The sequence below is a fragment of the Coturnix japonica genome, chromosome 1, assembly GCF_001577835.2.
Source record: "Coturnix japonica isolate 7356 chromosome 1, Coturnix japonica 2.1, whole genome shotgun sequence".
Lineage (NCBI taxonomy): Eukaryota > Metazoa > Chordata > Aves > Galliformes > Phasianidae > Coturnix > Coturnix japonica.
The window spans coordinates 77,639,123-77,656,653 of NC_029516.1; the positions used below are offsets into that span (position 1 = coordinate 77,639,123).

The 17,531-nt window shown below is 39.0% G+C and overlaps 1 protein-coding gene across 1 annotated transcript in view; it reads left to right on the plus strand.

Moving 5' to 3' along the window:
• ALCAM (activated leukocyte cell adhesion molecule) overlaps positions 1–17,531 on the plus strand; it is a 113,654-nt gene that overhangs the window by 70,103 nt on the left and 26,020 nt on the right. Inside the window, exons 2-3 of the mRNA XM_015877581.2 lie at positions 10,461–10,561; positions 13,040–13,259. Of these exons, the coding sequence (XP_015733067.1) occupies positions 10,461–10,561; positions 13,040–13,259 (321 nt within the window). The remainder of the gene's footprint in view (positions 1–10,460; positions 10,562–13,039; positions 13,260–17,531) is intronic.

The window sequence follows — 17,531 nt, forward strand, 5'->3', positions numbered from 1 at the left end:
CTGTGTCAGCAGTGTCATGGGGAAGTTGCATTCTATGCATCTGAAATTTGCCAATCAAACTTCTATTAACTAAGTATTTTATATTTTATTGGAATATAAGGGATGGTTAATGAATCAATGTGTTCACAGCTTTTGCAAATGCTTCAAAGCTCTGTTTAAGAAAGAAAAGACAAAATGATGCCTTTTCCAAATAGATTATGCTCTACTTGCTCAAAAGGCTGTTTTGCTGTAGAGGAGGGTGCTGATACCAGACAGCAAGCCAATGGCAGAATGAGGTCACGAACCACAGAACAGATTTTCACAAGTAAGCAAATGCCCTAATAGTGGTAGGAATGAGATTTTCACATCTGGAACATTCCAAGTATTAGCTAAGTCCTTTTTCTTTGTTTGATGATTACTTGTCAGAGCAAACCATGATTTGAAGTAGAGGAACAAGTGTGGTTTAAACAAAAACAAAAAACATTATATATAAAGATTACTGATATTAGGTTAGGTACTAATTTTCAATGGGAAAATATCCAAGAGACTGGAAGAAGGGGAGTGCTTCTTCCCAAAAGGAGGACTGTAGACAGGATGCAGAAAATTGTCTAAAAGCTGTGCCTGTTGTCATGATACTCTTGCTTAATAGGACTGCAGTGGCACTGATTTAACTGCTACTAATTTTTCTATTTCTTTGTTTTGGATTATTTCTCATAATTGCTTTTGTTTGCTTTTAACTAGGCTGGTCTTTGCTTTATATATGCTTTTGCTCATACTTTGCAAAGTGGTCCTCTGATTTGCTTTCTTTCTTTTTTAATTTACTCTTGAAAGTCCTTCATGCTTAAGCAAAATGTGTGTGTTTTGTAGAGTATGTATTTTATAAAACATTAATAGTTTGTAAGTTGTCACTAAGCAGTTCAGTACCTTTCGTATGAATACCTTTTATGTGCCTTTATACAGGGAAGAATGGGTAGTTTTGTTAACTGTATCTGCCAAACCATAGATATATTAACCATATTGTTTTCACTAAAGTGGAAGTAGAGAAGGTGCAGAGAGTGGGGGAAAACAGCCAGCTTTAATACTGCTGGTGGCTCCGTGACCATGGAGCTCTTCCATGTACTGAGGGGGAATATGTATATTCAGGATCAGACAACTTTTGATGCTGTGACTTTTGTAGGCTTTCTCACTTTTGTTTGATCCCAGGGGAGAGATAATGATACTTACAGGCTACTTTTCCAAAGCTGAGAAATTGCTTATTTTCTCTTTGCTTTCATGGAAGAGTTAAAGCATACCTTTCTCAGTGCAGATTCTAAAAAATTTCCCAAAACTAAACAGACATCTGCTCTTTTGTCGTCCTTTCTGTTTATGTGTCTTCACTGACCAAAATCTAAGGGGGAGTACGTGGAAGAAACTTGTTTTCCAGTGTTTTCCATAGTTAGAAAAGAGCACCCTGGTAAGGGACTTTGGTGCATTACTCACATTTTTTATTAAACGGTGAACACAGTGAAGCTTTAGCGCAGTACTGGACTGCACCTTCCTAGGAACAGTAGTTGACAAAGTGGGAAAGCAATGGCCCCTCCTTGCAGTGTTGTGGTTGCTTTTCACTATTGTGATCCTGCACAGGCCAATGGGAAGAGGTTCGTATTTGAGTGCAGCAGAATTTCAGACATGAGATGAGAACCAGTCTGTGTTCACTTCCATGAAGAATTGAGTAGGTTTTGGTCCCCATTGCTGCCTGCACAGCAATATCTTCAGCACAGCCACAGCTACACCCTCCTTATCAGGGCTTCTCCCCATGGTGAAGAAGCTCAGCAAGGAGAGGGGGACACAAGAGGCCAAGTCCAGCGTCCTCCTTCAAAGCATCTTCTCCTTTTTTATGCTGCTAACTTGACATTGACTTAAAATCTAGGGTGGCAGAGTAATATATTTTTGCAGCACCAAAACAAAATATCTCATAATTTTGATATGAAAAACATATGCTTTTAGCCTTATATTCAGCATTTATATATAAATTATATGCTTTTCCTGCACTATTAGCCTGTGGGTATATTGATCCACACTGTCAATATTAGGTTATGAAGAAGTAAGAGGGCCAGAGCTTAATTTAGTACACTTTCTATTGGCCTTTTAAAAAATACATAAAAGCAAAAAACAAAGGGAAAAAAAAAAAAAAAAGGATTCATGGCAAAATAGGATTTTAGAGCGTTTTAGGTTTTATTTTTGAACTACAGATTTTATTTAACTTAATCGAAACTTCTAAGTCCCTTTAAGCTATTGAATACTTGGCAACACTGCTGATTAGCATAACAAGAAGGTGAAAAATAATTGGAGTAGTTTCAGCAAATGGAAAAGCATTTTGGAAGGGTTGGTGGGAAGCTGAAGAGTAGGATGCTGTGGGAACAATCACAAGCTAACCTTGAAAAGGCAGAGAAATTTCATCACATTAAAGGGGTTTTGCTGATTCCATTTTGCCCAATTAGTTGTATCCTTTAAAGTTGAAACTCCTGGCAGTATTGACTCAGGAACTGTTTTTCTGCATTTTGCTGCTCATCTCTTGGCAGACAGCTTATATCGTCAAACCTTGGTAAGCTACAGCTCACTGCCTTGACAGATGTGCTGAAATACTTAAAAAATAAATAAAAGAAATTGTACCATATGTTGATAACTATTTAAATAATTCTCAAATTCCCAATATATTTTAAAAAAAGCCCTACGTGTACACACACAAAAATAAACCTTGCAGGTAATCAGCTCCTTTATTCACTGCTCCATCTCAAACAGAAGAACCTGCTAGAAGATGTGTTGGCCATCCTACCCCTTCCTCTGAATTACAACTTGCCAATGTTATCTTTTAACACAATTCCACCATCTTCTTGTGGAAGCTTCATTTCTACTAGCCTTATGCTAATTCAAGAATTTTAAGTAGATATATTCTTTCTTATGTCATGTTTGAAGGTATTTGCTTAGAATTACACTACATTTTTTTCCTTCTTACAGTATATATGTGATTTTTTAAACCTGTAAGATTTACTCAAGGAACTTTAAAATTTATACCCACAAATCCAGAATTAGTGTGACACTGTTCTGAGCTTAAAGCTTCCTTTGAAATAGTGCCAGTAGAAGGCCATTAAAATCACAGGTAATGTTTTGTGGGGTGTTTGTTTTGTGGAAAAAAGCCTAGGACTTTCCCACTGAGATCAAATTTTGCTGTCCCATACCATGCAAAGTCATGCGTTTTCTTTCCTTCAGTAAATTTTGGGCTTTCTTAATTTAAAAGGGACTGGATTAAAAAGCAAAGATGCACTTACTGCTCCCAAGCAAACTTGAGCCTTGCTGGTCCAAATTCACTGCTATTGCTCTTGGCAATTTCCTTTGTCTTCTTGGAGCTATGTGCTGGAACAGTGCCTGATGTGGAACAGTAAGAAGGCTTGTGTGTTAATACAAATAATTCATTTTGCAGTGCGTTTCTGCGTTGTTTGCTGAGCTTTCAACTACTCATTTGATTTCAAGCTTTGCAGGTGCTAGTGCTAGGAACGGTTTTTGTATGTAGCTTCAAAGCTTGCTGACTCTGAAATCAGTGTCCTTTTTACTTTAAATGCGTTATTGTTGTTACTTAATAAAGGGCACTTGAATTTTAAACTCATTGAATATGCGCAAATTTATTTTGCCTATCAAATATTCTAGAAATGTTTGGGTGCTTATATTATTACTGTCATGATCATTGCCTATTGCATATGAAGGTCCTAAGTCAACAAATTTCTTAGTCATAATTATTTGTAAGCAATTTAGGAGTTTTGCTACATTCAACCTGAAGCTTTTCTTCTGTGCATTCTCTGGTAACAATATAAATGTTCAGAGGAATGCTCAGTGTGAACCACATGAAGGCAAAGCTCACAGTACTGATAACCCTGTAACTGCATGCTTTAGAATCTTCCACAAAGCCATCTGCCCTTGGAAGTATGCCATTTTCTGCCTTGCTGATGGAAATTTCCCTCAAACTTCCCAAAAGCTTGGATTAAAATCATTCCAAGTCAAGCTATGAGGGAAGCTTGCATGAGGAGAGCATATAGATAGGAAAGCTGTAGTCAGGTGTGGGAGGTGCGGAAAACAGCTGCCCAAACAGTGAAGCAGCTGAATATTCAGTGAAATAACTATCAGTTGAGTCTGGTTTGCAAACAATCATGCACTACCCAGAGTCTTACATGGCTGCAGTGCAGGACTTCAAAAATTGTGATTAAAGTGCTCACTGGGATTTTGTATGATTGTTCTGCCTAAACACAGAGAGATCCCAGTCTTGTACTCACCCTTAAGATGAGCTCACTTAATAGAAAACTCTGGTTCCCATGCCAAACATGAGTGGCTGAACTGCAAGGCAAATTACCAGGCATTAGCCTCTGTTCTCTTGACCAGAAATGGAAGGTTTCTTTGTTGATAATGTACAACCTGGGGTCACGTGCGGCAGATTATCTGAGCTAGTTTCTAGTTATAGCTGGTCTACTTGTATTGATAAGAAAGATTATAAATGGTTTACTTAGAATGTGAGAAAAGTAGAAGTGTAGGGTCCATAGGAGAAAGAATTTTCAAATCATATAGACCAGCTTATTTTAGGATGTGAAATAGCAAAACGAAAATTGTGTGAGCTTGACAACATTTTGAAGGTTTAACATTACTTGTTTTTTTGTTTTGTTTTGTTTTTTAATTTCTGGCTTAAAACAAAAGATCTCTCCCAGCATCTCATGCCACATATGACTTTTCCACTGCAACCTCTATGATTTGATTCCAGATAAAGTATAGGCCTGTTATCACCCTTTTCACAGCTATGAATTTTTCAGTGTTTTGGTTTTTTTCTACTTCATGGGAAGTGTTGATGTGTTTACTTGAGATTTTTACCCAATTTTATAAGGAAAACCTCTGATATTTAAACAACCATACTGCTGTATATAAAGATATACTTAAAGTCTGTTGACGTTTGGTACTATCCTCCTCTGGTATTATCAGTATCTCTTAATATTACATACTCTGCCTGTTTCCTGATCAGTACTAACTGGTGTCTTGATTTTCCTGGGTGGCAAGTCCCATCTCCCTAATTTACAATTTCTCTTGCCAAAATTAGCACTAAGCGCATAAGTGATCCTGTTTGAGTTCTACAGTTTGTATCTTTAGAGCTGTGTAGGTGTTTCTTTGAGCAGCTTGTCAAAAAGGAAGTTCAGCATCTTTCAAAATCACAACCATGTTTTGAGTTGGGTCTTCCAGAGGGAAGGAAAAAAAAAAAGGATGTGCATTCTCATTCAGTTATTTCACATCTTCAAAGAGCTCAAGCAAGCACTGAGGCTTCCAAAGGGTAATTGCCATCCATTGCGTCAGTGCTTCTGAGATGATAAAGGATTTTCTTTTTTTTTTTTTTTGTCCTTTGGTGTTAAAATTGTCTGCACTCTAATGTTATTCAGAATTTAAAAATCTTTGAAGGAATGATGTGGTAAAGAGCAAGAAACCTTTCAAGTTATGTTATGTTGTTTTAAAAGCATGTTACATTAAATACTTCTGGGTATGTTTGTGTGTAGTTAGTTTCCATCTTGGGTAATGCTGATGATTCTCTTGAAACTAAAAGACTTTTTGAAGGCTTGGTTGTCAGTGGGTGGGTTTGTTTCAGTACATAAATTAGAGAAGAAATGTGCTGTCCATATTAGATAAGATGAGAAGCTGACAGGAGGGAGGTCATCCTTCTCAGCCCTGGTGAGGCTACACCTGCAGCACTGTGCCCAGTTCTTGGCCCATCCATTATAAACACAGTACTTGAGAGAGTTCAGCGAAGGGCCACTCTCTTAATTTTCTCTCTAAATGCTGCTTGTAATTAAATGTAACATATTTTTCAGAGTTAAAAGCACTGTATAAAGCATTATTGGCATACCAGTTGGGAGAGGAAGTACCTTCTGTCAAGTCCTGTTTCTTTCATTCAGGGCTGGATAGTTCTTGCTAATACTTTTTGCAATGTACCAACACCCTCCTGTCATTCAAATACTGCTTTGTCAGTAGAATAAAATACTGATAATAAGAGGTGTTTTTCTGATCTTAAGAACATGCAGTTACTGTTTTTGTGAAGTACTGATGCTTTCTGGGTGGTACATAAAATTATGCTCAAAAGGACCTCTGTATAGCTGTATGCCTGAAAACCCCTTAGGAAGTGGAGGGAAAGAAGAGAGAAAAATACATCTGTGACTACTTCAGAGTTGATAATAAGTAACTTAATACAATCTTAGTTTCATTAGGCAAATCTTTTTTAGCCCACAATGTAACCTGGGCTAGCTGGAGTGCAAAATCTCAAGTAAAGATCTGGAGTGCCAAATTTAACTGTCGCTTTCTGAAGTAGGCACTAAATAAGCATAATAGCTAGTTACTTTGGACACATCCATTCTGGAAGCTGTGAATTGACCTTCTCTGCTCACTAGCATGCAGAGCTTCTGCTGAGAGCTGTGAAGAACAGTCATGGCCAGTGAATCCTGCTATCCTCAAATAATGAGACCTTGCTGCTGTGGTCCAGGAAAAGGAACGGAAAGCATCACTGCTGGACCTTGCAGAAGCATCAGTAGTAAATCATCAGGTATAGAAGGAAAATATAGGATGCGTATGTACATGTAAAGCATCATTCAAACTGCTGGACCTGGGTGTTGAGGGAGGCTGTGTTTGTCCAGGTTTCTGTTACTTTACTGAGTAGAAGTTAGCTGCACTTTAAGGCAGCTGAGCATCCAGATGAAGATGTGTTTTTTTGGCAATAGCTCTGCTAGTCATAGATTCACTAGAGACTATGAACCTGTACCCCAAAACTATGACTAACAGAGCTACTACCAAAAAACATATCTTCATCTGGATCATCAGGTATAGTAACAGCCATCTAAGCCTCTGATCAACTAGTCAGATTTTTGGGTTTCTCACCCAAGTCTACAGGTAGTAACTGCTCAGTTCCTCCCTTGGCCAGGCCATGCAGAGAGGAGGACAAAAGGAGATTCTGGTTAGTACTGCTGCGGGGCAGTAAAAAGCCATGTAATTAATAGCACCAGCAGCAAAAGTAATCTCGATTTAGCAGTGTCCTGCTGGGATCTTTGCTGGCTTGAAATGCCTTCTGATGCTGCCATTTTCTTCCCTTGTTTGAACTCACATGGGAAGGTTTAATCACGCTCAAAGGGTGGTTTCTTCAGTGCTGGATCAAAGGGGAAATGAGTTAAGAATCACCTGAGCCTGCACGGACCTGGATGTAAAGAAGGGGCATGGAAGTCATCTGGATTCACTCAGAATGTAGCCATGACTACTTATATGTAGTTCAGTAGAGCTTTGTCTAGCATATGGGGGAAGAAATCCTGCCTCTGAATTAGCATTGTTATCAAAAACACTGGCTCAATTTTAGAAGATAAAATCGGAAACTCATGTAGGGGAGTTGGCTGAGGTCTTGATTAGCTGTGGAAAGATGTATCAGAAATGCAGGGAGTGGTGGCCGGTGACCTCTTGTTGTATTATCCCTTACAGTTGCTTTTGCCCCCTACTGAAGTTAATGAGATACAAGGGCTGTGACATTGACCCTATGTGATGTTAGGTCATGTGGCAATTTGTATTTGTAGGTCCCTTTTTCTTTGCCTTCAAACAAGCTGGAACTGATTGTGGGGGGGCAGAGAGAGGGGTAAAGGTTAGAATCATCTTGTAGTTAAGCAGTCGTTTTCTTCTATTTTCCTATTTATCCCACCCATTTGCAAATGTATCAGATAGCTACAAAAAGAGATTTCTCATTTTGTTGAGTGTCTTTTGTTAGTTTGTTTTCTAATGTATAGCTTTGCAAAGTAGTCTTGCAGTTATTACTGCAGTTCCTGCTGTGAAAGTTTGCAGTTATTCAACTTCTATGCACTCCTCACATGCCCTAGATTTTTCCTTACATAAAAGGGAGGACTTTTGCTACAGGACCTTTTGTATTTTTTTTAAGTCTGTTTCCTTTTATTTAAGTAAAGCCCATCTTTTTCTGGCTCTGTTAACAAATTCCTAGAAAACAGTATGCTTTTAATTTTGACAATTTATGGCAAGACGTGATTTTGTATGGGTTTTGTCTATTTGAAGGGATACATTTCAGATGAAAGAATTCTTCTAAAACCAGAGGCCAGGCTTTCCATTTATCAGGGCATTCATTGATTACCTGCTCTGAATGCTATAAACGTAAATCCTTTCCAGAAGCAGTTTCATTCACATTCCTGGGGTATTTGGTGGTGTACGCTTGTTACCTTAGCAACTTGCAGGGGTTAAATGATTGCCTAGGAGAGAACGGTGAAGAACAGTCTTACAGATCCCACAGGGTTATTTTGTTTTCCCCTGATGACAGAGAGTATCTGCTAGCAGAAGGAGCAGTTTCTGGTTTTCCATGTGATGCAAAATACCATTGCAGAATTTCAAATTGCTGGTGGTGTTGCTTGGAATTTGAATGAGCGCTAACATGGTTACCAATGGAATAAGTATTTGCAGTTCTCTTATAAATTTGCGCCCATGGGAGAGAGGAATTAAAAAGGACTGTTTTCTAGTTCTGGCCAGAATAAGCATTAGGATTCAGACTGCAAAGCTGAAGTTGTGTGGTCCCCCTCTTGAAGATCAGAATGAGGATCAGAGCAAAGGAGAGTCAAGAGGAGAAAATTTGTTCCCATTTTGAATTTTATTTCCATTTTCAGCTTGATTTCATGAAACATCAGTCCTATTTCGTTAAAGTTAGCTGCTTCCATCACAAGTCTTTGCTTCATTTGTGGTGTGCACTTATTCAGCACCATCTAGTGGACCAACTCTATTTCAGTGTAGCAAACAGCTGGTCTTGGCAAACTGTAGCAAATACAAAATGCAGTCTTGATAATGTGAATTATGTGCCCAAAACATGTTCGTGACCAATTACGAACCAAATAAGATTAGCAGTCATTTAATTGATATCGCATGCTATGAAGGAAATAAATGTTATGTGCCAGCATCACTGTCTGTTACCTACTGAATTCCTCTAGTCTATCAAGCCTGAGCTTGCTGGACTGTTTCTCTGCTTTGCCGTGAGATGTCATCTAGGTCTCAAGTATTACTTTAGGCACTGCCACAGGGACTGCAGAACAGCCATGCTGTCACAGTGATACAGACAATGAGGGCTGACTGCTGCTAACCATGAGCACTGATGTCCTCACATGAGAAAAAATGTTCTGGAACCTAAGATGTTGGCAAGGATTTCACTGTTTGAGTCTTTGAAAAGATATGAAAAAGGCAATTCTATTACAAAGTCTTCCTGTGAAGTACGTATGCAGAAGGCAAGAGAATTGCCAAATCGTCTCTGTTGCTTCAGGACTTGTGAACGGATCAGGGTTTCTGTTCGGGTCAGGGAACAGGTTCACTGTGCACATTCTCTAGCACAAGCAAGGGCTGAATCTCCAAAACAATAAACACCTGTTACAAAGAACTGGGTGTTTCTTCAGCCTGGGCTGCATCACCCAGCATATCACTGCTCTCTCTTCAGTAAGGCTTATCTGGCAGTGAGCGAGCACTGGAGGCCAAACCAGAACCTCCCAGTGGTGTGTTGGTAGGGCTATGGTGTAAGGAGTTCTTGGCTTTTCCAAGAGCTGAGGTGACTGCTGAAGATGGAAGCAAAGCAATGATGTGTAGTGAAGTCACAGTGAATTCACTGAGTTGTATCATCTTTGCTTTATACTTCCTTGCATTCTTACAGTTCTTACTTCACTTTAGGGACTGTTGATTTTTTTTCAGTCTGCATGTCTTGGACAATGAAAATAAAAATAAGTGGGTCAGTTCTACCCTGTGAATCGTGTGCATTAGCACAATAACACTGTGCTGAGGTTTCTAAAAAGCTATTTGTAAATAATTCATGGAAGCATTTCACTTCAGTTTTCCAAAGCCTCCATGAGCAGACTTTTTTGTTCCCCATGTTTAAGGAAATGTAGCACTTAAATAGCACACTCTTTTTCTTTCTTTTCTACGTTTTCACAGCATAGTGTAGCACAGCAGTCAGAATAATGCCTGTCTGCTGGCTTCACCACAGCAGGACATTGCAACATAACCTTTCTGGGCACAAAAGACCAATTTCTGAGATAAGGAAAATAAATATATGGGGATTTCCCTTTTCAGATATAGAGTTTGGAACAATACCCACGAATGCTGATTGTAGTGTATGTGTTCATCGAGCTGAACAAGTGAAATGCTGTTGGAAAATTCACTTGGCTCCCAGTGGCTGCAGCATGAAAAGGGCTGAGAAAAGATGTAGTGTTTAAGTGACCTGAGTTAGTGGCAGGAATCCTGTTTTCTTAGAGGTTTGGGGGAAAATCCTATATGCTGGAAAATAACCACTTACAAAGGACGTGGCTCTTCTTTTGTAGTAGCTGTGAACCAAACTTTTACATATTGAAAGTCAAGAGAATACATTCATTATTTCCTTTTTTTTTTTTTTTTCTCTTTCTCTGTTTCTCTTCTAGCTCTGGGATTGTATACAGTAAACGCAGTATATGGAGACACTATTACTATGCCTTGTCGTCTAGAAGTACCAGACGGTCTGATGTTTGGAAAATGGAAATATGTAAGTATAGCTTAGGTTTTTATTCAATAGAGCTCATATAAGAAAATGTGCATTTTTTGTGTGTGAGTCTACAAAGATTTCAATCCAAAGGATTTCTGCCTCGTATACAAAGTCACTTGTTTCTGCATTTCTGAGACTGCTAGATCCACATCCCTTCTGTCAAATATATATGAGAGTATTGAGAAATTAATCTCATTATTCAAGAGAAATAATTGTTGGGCAATCGTCTGCCAACCTGCGTTAGAAATCTGGCATGTTATCCTGTGGTATCTCACTTGCTCGACAGAGCCACCGTTGTGCATTTGAATGCTTTTGAAGCAGGCTGCCTGAGGCAGGGCGTGCTTCATCCCTCGGAAAATGCTGTCCCCATACTCGGTTGATGTGATAGTTGTCTGAACAGCACTGTTTCATGGCTGAGTGTATTTTATGCACAGTGAATAGTGTAGAGCTGACCTTAGCAGAGTTGCAGTGGTCTCCTGCTTGTTTTCCCTTGCCTCTTCAAGTTGATCTAAATCTCCTCTCTTGTTCTGCTGTTACCAGCAGTAACAGGTGATTTCTTCTCTGACATCAGATTTAAAATTATATAGTCCTCTCTTTTTAAATGGTGTCCACTAGCATATTTTAAGGCAGAACAATGTGCAGTTAACGTGTCACCCCCCTGCTTCTTTCCCTCATGGCTACAGGTTTTTACTGAATGCTACAGCATTTACTGAACTTGTACACTTGTGTCCCTGTTCTGCAAACCAGTTTTGGGGTGCAAAGTCACAAGTCTGAGGAGAATGTTTCCCTAAAAGGACTAGTAAAGTTGTGTCATATATTCATTCAGAAGATGCAAAGTCTGCATTTTGCAATGTTTTTTGGTGTTCTGATGTCATTTGGGAAGATAGAAGTCTACCTCTATGAAGGTAGATGCAAATGATGGTGAGAAGATAGATGAAAGAAAAATTCATCTCTTTCCTATGCATTTGATTTGCTCTTCTCTACCAGTGATGAGCACCAGTCATCAAAAGGAGATACTACCACTTGTTCTAAGTGTGTGGACAATTTCATACAGTTCTGTCTGCTGCTGATGGAAAGGGACATTCCATGATGTTAACAAAACAAAACAATTGTGACTGTATGAAATTGTTGATATAATCAATGCATGAACAAGGGAAATTGATTCCAGTGGTAACACTGGTTTTTAGGGTGAGGGGAGTTGGTTGGTTTGTGGATGTGGTCTTTTGTTTTGGTTGTTTGTTTGTTGGATTGTTCTTTTTTTTTTTTTTTTTTTTTTTTTTGGCAGTGATTATTTCAAGGGAAGAAGGGGGAACCCCATTTATGCTTAAATAGTTTGGAGCTCATTTGCACTTGACAGCCAACTTCTTTTATAAGGAGTCAAGGCAGTACTTTCTTTCCTCTGCAGCAGACACTTGGAATAATCCAGGGTTTGGAAGTGGAAAAGAGAAGAAGACTATAAGAGAATTTAAGATTCACCTTAGCTGTTGTCTCCTGCTCATTGTCCTGGCTCTGACACCACTCATCTCCTGTCACAGCACTGTCGTACTTTTGTGGGCTCTGCAGTCAAGCTGAGATATTGTGCTGGGAGCACTGTTACTATCAGTGCTGCAAGGTGCAAGGGATTAAAGAGACCTAAAACGTTTTCCAGCTCTCAGCACAGTGTTGAACGTAGAGTGGGATTTAGCCTTTCACCTCACCCTACTTAAAGGGAGACACTGTCTGTCCCTTCTCTGTGCAGGGGGGTAATTGAATCCTGCACAGCTCAGCTTGTACTTTTGTCTTTATCTTAAAAAATATTTTTTGTATGGTAGGTTTGTGCGAGGCTCTCAATTTTGTATTCCTTCTCAGGATGGCAACTGATTGATATAGGGGAGATGTCTAGAAAATAAAGTTTTTCAGATTATCCTGAAATGCATAAATAACAATATTTGATTGTATGTATATTCTTATTCCACAAACTCTTGGGTCTTTAAAAACAAAAAAGCTAAAACCTAATTTAGAATAAAATAGACAGTTATGCCTGATTAAATCCTGCATTTGGAACAAAGTCTGGCTGTCCCAGGCAAACAATATGAATATGTAAAACAATCATGAAAAAGGAAACTGAAGCTTTTGAGCCTAGCTCATTAATGCTTCTATTTCAAATGGCTTTTCTGTATACAGAGAGTCAGATGGTGCCAAAACCATCAGCCTTGATCATAGAAAGCCCTGTGTTGTGCTGCAGTTGAGCCAAAGGATTGAAATTGCTACTGCTGATGCTGTTCTCAATGTGTGTAAGAGATGGCTTAGTCTAGCTCTCATATGACACTGAATTTCTTGCTCATACAGCAGAAATTAATCAGCAAAAAAGAAATATTATTTTTTATTACAGCTTTGTACCAATTCCAGATATTTTGGGACTTCAAAGTGAACCTGAGTGTTTATGCAAAATAGAGATGTCTATTCTTTTATTTCTTCCTTTTTTTTTTTTTTTTTTAGGAAATGCCAAATGAATCTCCAGTATTTATTGCCTTCAGATCATCAACGAAAAAGAATGTACAGTATGACGATGTACCAGACTACAAAGACAGGTTGAGTCTTTCAGAAAACTATACATTATCCATCAAAAATGCAAGAATCAGTGATGAAAAGAGATTTGTATGTATGCTAGTAACAGAAGATGATGTTTCCGAGGAGCCGACGATAGTCAAAGTCTTCAGTAAGTAATCTTGTTGTTACTACTGTTAGCATTCCTCAGCATCTGAATCTTAAATTAAAGAAACTTTTGTTTAAGGGGAAGATTAAAGCCAAGAAAGTAAGCTTGGCTGAGTAAACTACTAAGACTAGCAAATTTCTGCAGCTTTCAAAATTGTAATCTACTGGTAGCATTTACGTAACAGGACTGCCTGCACTTACAGTTTATTCATGATAAGTGCTGGCTCAAAGAGAATTTTAGACTTTGATAATGACTCACTTACGTGATGTCATTTGGCCTTGGAAATGAAAAATGTAAAATTAGCATTGATTATTTTTCATTTGTTCTCTGAGTGAATTTTTCTGCAGGAGAGAAGCATTAACTGTGTGTGCTCTGAAGTATTAGATTAGCTGAGACATTTACTGAGCTCTGAGCAGCCAGTATGCAATGGCATGACCTGTGAATGAGGAAGAGCAGAGCTGAAAAGCCAGCTGCTATCTCCTGGTGCAGTCCTGCAGGGAAGAGATGCATAGTTTATTAACATTTGGTAAACTAGGGATCACAGTGGAGATTTTCAAGAGAGCTGAATGTGTTTGAGGTTTTGTTTTTGTATTTTTTTTGTCAGAAGTGAAGCTCTAAGTCTGTAAGAAGCCTGACTTCCTGAGGCTTCTTTCTTAGCAGCTTCTGAAGATCCTCCTGTTTTTGATTACTGAAGTCAAATTGGAAAGTCTTAAAACATCTGGTCTATTGAAAGAGCCATGTGGCATTTACACCTTTGTGAGCACTGTTGGGTCATTTTAGTCTTGGAAAAACCGGTCTCTTTGTGCTCTCCGGTGTCCTGGATGTGTCTAGATTAGCAGATTAGCAACCACAGAATTGGAACTGTAGGTGTTTAGGAGCCAGCAACAGCATGTTATGGGGAACTTTACTTTGAACTAAACTTAGTGTGCCCTGAATGTCAGTTGGTGGGAGGCATTAAGTGAACTTCTTAAGCACATGATTTGGTTTAGGTGCACTCAAAAGGAGCCAAAGGACTGTGTGCTCTGTGGCTCAGCGGTGATTCTGAAACAAAATCCCTCAAAATCTGAAACACCTCATGGAGGGACATACATTGCTCCTCTTTAGGGACTCAGATCTGCTGAGGCTAAGGCAGAGTTTGTATGTGCCATCCTATAATTGTAATGGATGTTGTCATCTTTATAATATTTTTCTAGGGCTTGTTTAGGTCTTTGCTGCTCTTCAGATACACATTTATAGAGGCAAAGTAAGTCTAGGTCATCAGAACTGTTGCTTTCAGAGATGAGCAGTTTCAGACAGAACGTACAAGAATATGCTTTGGAAGGAAGTCCTAGGATTTTCTCTGGGAGAAAGGAGACTTCAGTGTTATCTTGGCAGAAGTTTGTCAATGCCCTAAATAGAGTGAAGGTAGACTGACAGCCAACCATTTCCCTTGTTTCACTTGGAATTTGACCACATGAACAAGTGAATTAATGATGACAGAGGCAAGTGGTCTCAGTGCACGCATAGTAAGCACAGTGCTCCAAAGGAAATGATAAAGAACGATCATGTTTACTTATTGCACAGCAGTAAATATGTAGATGAGACAGTGGCGTATGGTGAACTAAATACTTACTGCTTGAATTACTGTGTACTGTACTAAATATTCAGACAATGCTAACTCAGCCATGGAGCACAGCTTGTGTATTTTATAGTCTGCATTAATACTAATAGAGAATGATACTATTTACTGAGGAAAACAAGAGTAGAGGATGCCACGTATATAATGTGGCAGACTTGGCACAACAAGAAAAAATAACCTTTTTTTTTTTTGTTTCATTTTGAGTTCACAGCTTTATTGAATATATTTATTTAATGTATTTGTGCATTTAACTTCCTTCTGTCTGCTTTGGGGGATTTCATTTGTTGCTTTTGCTTCCTTGTGTACTTGTTTGTTTTAATTTTGAAAGAGTTAACAGTAGCCTGCAAGCTTCATTTATTCAGTGGCATTTCTAAGTGGAGTTTAAGTGTTTTGTTTCTTCAGTGGAGTTTCAAAGCTCCTTGAACCACAAATGCAGAGCTAAGCTGCTGTAGTGCAAACCCTTATAAACCAAACCTCAGCTGTATCCCAGAAGGCTTTACTGAAGCTGGGTTTCACTGGAGCTTGTCACATCCTCAGCTGTTGCTACCTGATTAGCTCAGGACTAACGAGCCGGAATGGCTCATTGCACAGCTCCCACCTGCTAGTCACACTCACTGGACTACTCAAACAAGCTCTTCCAGCTTTCCAGATGGATTCTGTCAGCATCTTGTTCTGGAATTAAGTGGCCACTGTTTCCAGAGCAGAGCAGCACAGCAGCCACTAGTTGTTGCCCTGCCACACCAAAAACTCAGCTGGTGTGGACCATGAGCGCTTTCCCAGCAGTTGCAATCCCTATGCAGGGTTGTAGAGTGTCCTGGCAAGCTCTTCAGCCATGATATGAGTACTGCACTGAAGTTACAGACTCACCAAAGTATGCCCTGCTGCTGCTAAGCTTCAAATTTCCTACTGTGATGTGCCAATATTAGTCTTGTGCAGTGAATTACCTTGATGTGCATGCTGTGACTTGGTGGTCTGGCAGCAGGCCTCTCAGCTGTGGTGCGTGCTCAGAAGCCAGGGCATATGGCACAGCATAGCGGCCCTCTGATCCTCTTTGGGCAAAGGGTGCGAGGAGCTACAAAGTACAGCACAGGTCTTCCTGAATGGCCATAGAGCGCTGTCCTGAGGCACAAGGGAGATGCAAGGAGGAAATGATGGGGAAGGCTGTGTGGTTTGTGATTTGATCATCTGGCGACTACCACAGGAAATCAGCTGTGCCTGTGCATGGGACCAGAAAATCTAAACCAGAAGGCTTGTTAATTGTCTTGTAAAACCTAATTTGTTTGAATTGATATAAAAATGCTTTGTCCTTGATGGATTCTTGCAGAAATAAGTTGACCTTTTCCCTTTAAAACTAAGAAAAGGGAAATAAAGATGCATGTAGCTTTTAAAAATATATATCTTTTGCTCCGTTAAGCTTTTGAGGACACTGTGATGGCTTTGGTGCTTCGCTTCCACTGTTTCTTTTGTTTTTGTTGGTGTGTTTTTTTTCCACAAGCAAGTTGTTGGAGCATGTCAGATAAGCAGCTCCTTTTATTGCCTTTCATTTCCCTTTCAGGCTGTTCTTCTTCTTCCATTTTGGCATAGTCTTCCAAGCAAAGGATATCAGTTCAATTGTGCATACATGCACACACACACACGAAGCAAATGAATTTTTTAGGAAATAGGTAGGCTTGCTATCTGTGCCACAGCAGGAGTAGTACACCTGCAGATGACTAACATCATCATTGCACTGAAATTTTGGCATGATGGTGTGAAGCTCACCAGGGATGGGATTGCTGTCAGTATTTGATGGGGAGCTCAGTCTGGAAAAAGGTTCTGTAAGCAGACGTGGTTAAGGATGTCTCGGTGTGAGAATGTATATAATGCATGCTCTTTCTTAAGCAGTCCAGCTACAATGCAGAGACTTTGACTGTGGAAACACTGATTTATTTTGCCCCCTCGTCTCTCCCCACTTTTTAAAAAAAAATGTGAGAAAAACTGTCTCCTTTAGAGAAAAAAATAAATATGCATTCTGGGCTTCAGGCCAACTTGTTTTAACAAGTGTTATATAGTGACTAGAAAGTACTTTTTTTATGATGGAAACACTGATGGATCCTCTACTTTAGCGAGGTCTTTACCATTAAAAAAAATAATAAAGATTAAATAAGAAGATATACGGGCACTGAAGAGGAAGTTTGTTGATTTTTTTAAAAGAGTCTTAACCAACTTAAAGTCAGTTAAAGTAATTACACATATTTCCATCATCTGAATTTCTTAAATGTAACAATACCTTCTAGGAGAAATAAACGTTAGAAGCGTGATTAGGTGGAATTTGTTCCTTTATAAATTGATAGCTAAGCTATAGCAACATCACTAATAAAGCTATTTTAATGTTGCTGTATTTTCTGTACCACTGGTTCCTTCTCCAGTATGCATGTTATGTAAATCAGATACATCAGATCAAGTTATCTCCTCCCAGGCTCTTAACAGTCTGCCTGACTACAATATATATCGTTAAGACATGTGGAATTTATTGTAGAAAGTAGGATCCATTTTAAGGGAAAGCTTTTTCCTCATCTCCAATCTTTTTGCTGATATTGAGATAGAAGTATCTCTTTCTTTCAAAGGCAAAGTATAGACAAGACTATACCAGTGTAGTCTGTTCTAATTAATCTTAA